The 4,175-nt window shown below is 38.7% G+C and overlaps 1 protein-coding gene across 1 annotated transcript; it reads left to right on the forward strand.

Moving 5' to 3' along the window:
* Positions 1–504: 504 nt before the first annotated feature.
* Positions 505–3,268, forward strand: LOC101315417 (probable E3 ubiquitin-protein ligase LOG2-like). The gene is made up of 4 exons (XM_004294978.1): positions 505–737; positions 822–1,376; positions 1,841–2,336; positions 2,685–3,268. Exons 2-4 carry the CDS (start codon positions 883–885, stop codon positions 2,808–2,810), a joined length of 1,116 nt encoding a protein of 371 aa, XP_004295026.1. The 5' UTR covers positions 505–737; positions 822–882; the 3' UTR covers positions 2,811–3,268.
* Positions 3,269–4,175: the final 907 nt, after the last annotated feature.

Raw genomic sequence — 4,175 nt, forward strand, 5'->3', positions numbered from 1 at the left:
AAAAAAAGGGATCCCTCATTGAAAGGGCCCTGTGTGTGTGGCCATTCATTGGTAATGATGAGTACATGGATTTGGTTGTAGATGACGTTGAAGAAGTGAGCATCAAGAACAATACCGGAAGACACTAGTTAAGGAATTTTCCTCAACAATTAACACAACTTTCACAATGAACACGAGAAAATGATGATCGATCTGACTCAAAGCCCCATCAGCCTTTTGATTTGAAATTGCTGTTTATACTTTCTGGGTTTTGGTGGCATGTATTTGACTATTTGAGATGTGGAGAGAGAGTAAAAGACGAAGTTGCTCATTGAATATCTTATGTGGCAATGGAGTTGACGCCGTTAATGACGGCAGGTATTAAAAAGTTTTTGAGGTTCGATATTGAGGTGCTGATATTATAATTTTCGAAATTAGTATACTGGAATGATAAACGACTTTTATTTGAGGTACCATTTCTAAATTTTTCTCTTTCTTTTATTGTTACAAAAACAGAAGGAAGCTGGGCACATTTTCGGGTTCATCCAGAAACAAAATAATGACGTGGTGATAGACCCAAAAACCTGCCAGAGGTTCAAACGCTTTTTATTCCTAAAAGGTAGTGGTGGTGGTCGTCGTCTCGGTTGGTTTGGGTCGGTGGATCACCCAATAACCCAAATAATCCAGATTCAGTTTCACTCACAATCGCAATCCACGCTACCCTCCTGGGTTTTTCTCCTAACCCAAGTTTATATACTGTAAGTAATTTTCTTTGCCTTTTTTTTCTTCTGGGTTTTGCTGATTGTATCAAAATCGTTTAATGAAAAAATATATTTCGACAGGTTTTCGTAACAATTTCGCCAAACTGAAAAGATTCCGGCTTTGAAACTGAGTTTCTCCAAAATGGGAATCGGAAGCAGTAGCGCCGGTCGCCGGAGGCACCGGCCGCCTCCGCCTCCGGCTATTCCACAACCCGAAAACGGTGGGGGTAGATACCCTTACCCTGGTGCCTCACCACCTTACCCGCCTCAATATCCAAACGAACCAATCCCCAATCCGGGGCAGTTCCACCAATACCCCACCGGACCTAATCCAAGTCATGCTCAGTTTTACCACTACTCCGCATTCTACCCACCGCCGCCGCCGGTGCCGGGGGTGTACCACCGCGGAGGGGCGTTCATGGGCCCACCTCCTCCGCCGGGGAATTGGGTTCCGGGGCAGTACCCTTGTGGTGCTCCCCCGCCTCTTCCGGGTGCTCCCTTTGTTGAGCATCAGAAGACTGTCACTATTAAGAATGATGTGAATATCAAGAAGGATTCTTTGAGGGTCGAGCCGGATGAGGAGAATCCTGGCAAGTTTGTTGTTGCCTTCACTTTTGATGCCGCCGCACCTGGAAGGTAGACTTGCTTGAATTTCATGAGTGAGGTTTGTTGGTATATGATCAATGCGTAGTGGTGTTTGTACTTATTGAATTGCATTGGATTTTTTTGAATTGAAGTTAGATGTGGGGTTCATATTGGGTAGTATTTATATGCGCTCTTGAGTTGAATGTGGGTTTAATTGATCAAGTGAACTTTCTAAAACATATGAGTAGTCTAAAGGGGTGCAGTCTAGCTCAAGTGTGGGTAAAAGTTCTTGGTGACATGGTTGTCAGTGAATCTGTATTTGTTGAAGAGAATCAGAATGTTTGTTTTGTAGAGATAAGTATGATTACCCAAACGCTTGTACTTACTAAGTTGTTATCTTCAATGTTGAATAGCAGATTCTTACATATTTCTTTTAGTGTCAGATACATTCATATGATGCTTTTGAAATCAGGATTCCTCTTTGCTTACATTTATTCCCTGTTTTGGTGCTACAGCATTACCGTCATGTTTTTTGCTAAAGAAGATGCAGACTTTAACTTGATAGCGACAAAGGAGAGCTTGCTTAGCCCTGTCAAAGTGCCGTTCGACAAAGGTCTTGGTCAAAAGTTTAGACAACCTTGCGGAACTGGGATCAACTTTTCATTTTTTGAGGAGATAGGGTTGACAAAAGAGGAGGACGCAGAAGTTTATCCTCTTGTGGTGAAGGCTGAAGCACACACCACAAATGATGGTGAACGGGAATCAGATGGAAATTCTGCTGGAAACTCTCAGATCACACAGGCAGTGTTTGAAAAGAAGGAGAATGGTGAGTACAAAGTGCGGGTGATGAAACAGATACTATGGGTGGATAATATGAGGTATGAGCTGCAGGAGATCTATGGTATTGGGAATGCAGTTGAAGGTGAACAAAATGATAATGAAGCGGGAAAAGAATGTATAATTTGCTTGTCAGAACCTCGAGATACAACTGTCCTCCCTTGCCGGCATATGGTACGTGGGGATTTTACTTCTTCCTTTCTTTTCTATTTTCTTCCTTTGGAGTGCACTCTTGTGGTTGAAAAAAAAAAGGTCACTTCAGTTAGCGTAATCTCTTCAGCGTACATAGAAATGACACAAAACATTATTACCATTCTCTCCACACCTCTTTTAACTCCTGTAAATTTATGTTTGTCCACAGTAGATTTGTTGTTATCTGTAGAAAACAATGAGCGTTGCGTATGATTAAATCCTCCTTTTTAATCAGTCACCTTTGTCTGATTTTAATTGTTTTAGGTTCATCAAAATTTTTTATTATAATTTTGTTAAATGTTATTTACGTTCTATTTTTGGTGACTGCAGTGCATGTGCAGTGGTTGTGCCAAGGTTTTGAGGTTCCAGACAAATAGATGCCCTGTCTGTAGGCAACCAGTTGAACGCCTCTTGGAAATCAAGGTGAACAATGCAGCTGATGGTGCTTTAGGTTAGTATACTATGACTAAATGCTGTAAAATCCATCTAAAAAGGAAAAAGAACAATACAGAAGCATACGACGCCCAACTTTCTACGTATATTGCACACTAAGAACCATAGTACCTCGTGTCGGAGAGTTGGTTATACTGTATTTTTTTCAGAAAAGAATAAAATGATGAAAATAATTATAGTCTCTTTAGTTTTCAGAACTCCATTGTTTTCTTTCCTTGTAATAGTTTCGCAGACCGTAGTTAGATTTACTTGTTTTGGAGTGCTTAATAGAGTTGACAAATTATATTGATTGTTTTTGTTGTTTGGCTTGTTCTAAACCTTTTTGGTTTCAGTATATTTGTTTATGGAACATATGTTATTGTTACTTGCAAGTTTCTGCAGATGTTTTCACTGATCTTGCTGTTGTTGACGTACTGTATCTGAATCTGGCTTTGTTGTTAAATTTGGAGTATCAAAACGTATATTCATTAAATTGTTTGTCTTGTTTTTGATTCAAAATCAACTCGAAATATGCTTCTTCTGCTTCTTCCATTCTTATTTTATTACATATCTACTAGAGTAAATGTGTGCGTCAATTTTTTTTTTAATATTTTCTCATACTTATTGAAATAAGGTTCGATGCATGATTACCATTATTACGTAAAGCAATCGTTGGGTCATATCCAAATAAAGGGTTTTAAAATGTCATCATGATAAAAATATTAATATCAGATAAAATGAAGGTCAGAAAACAAAACATTGATAGACTCATAAACACAATTTCAATCCAAAATTGACTGCATACGGGTTCTTAACTTGTATTATTTTTATAGTTTACTTCAGTGTGTGAAATTTTATGCATTTAATATCATACGTAGGTATGCCAATGATCTCGGTGTACTTGATTCCTTTGTATAGGTATTAGAATAGGTGTGGGTCACGTCTCATTACAAGAAATTGATATTCTTAAAACTTGATGTCTAAGGAGGGAGGGAGATGAGTTTATAAATCATTTTGGTTTACATTACTCTGGTTCAAGACTTATTCCATTCATGTTATCTTTGATATATGACATTTGTTTACATTTTATGTAAACGTGTCGATAGTTGATAAGATATGAGACGAAAGAACATCTTATTACCCATGTCGCACGGGTATGGCAAGGTCTAAAAATCTCCGTTTAGGCCCGACTAGTCGCTGGCCGTTTAGGCACTGGGCGTCGCCGCACCGTTTCGTTTATGGCCTGGTCTTGAAAGCTAGGTGCTATGTCCTTTTTCTTTTTTTTCTTTTTTTTCTCCTTCAAATTTACAAGTGTCCATTTAGAAGTTTTCCATCTTTGTGTTGCTCTTCACTATAATTAGCCTTTGCTAAAGAAGTGTGGTAATAAAA

Source organism: Fragaria vesca, linkage group LG3 (assembly GCF_000184155.1).
Source record: "Fragaria vesca subsp. vesca linkage group LG3, FraVesHawaii_1.0, whole genome shotgun sequence".
Taxonomy (NCBI): domain Eukaryota; kingdom Viridiplantae; phylum Streptophyta; class Magnoliopsida; order Rosales; family Rosaceae; genus Fragaria; species Fragaria vesca.

Coding starts and splice junctions, on each gene's coding strand:
- LOC101315417 (XM_004294978.1), top strand. CDS start 883: ATGGGAATCGGAAGCAGTAGCGCCGGTCGCCGGAGGCACCGGCCGCCT. Junction 1,377..1,840: donor GATGCCGCCGCACCTGGAAG/GTAGACTTGCTT, acceptor TTGGTGCTACAG/CATTACCGTCATGTTTTTTG. Junction 2,337..2,684: donor TCCTCCCTTGCCGGCATATG/GTACGTGGGGAT, acceptor TGGTGACTGCAG/TGCATGTGCAGTGGTTGTGC.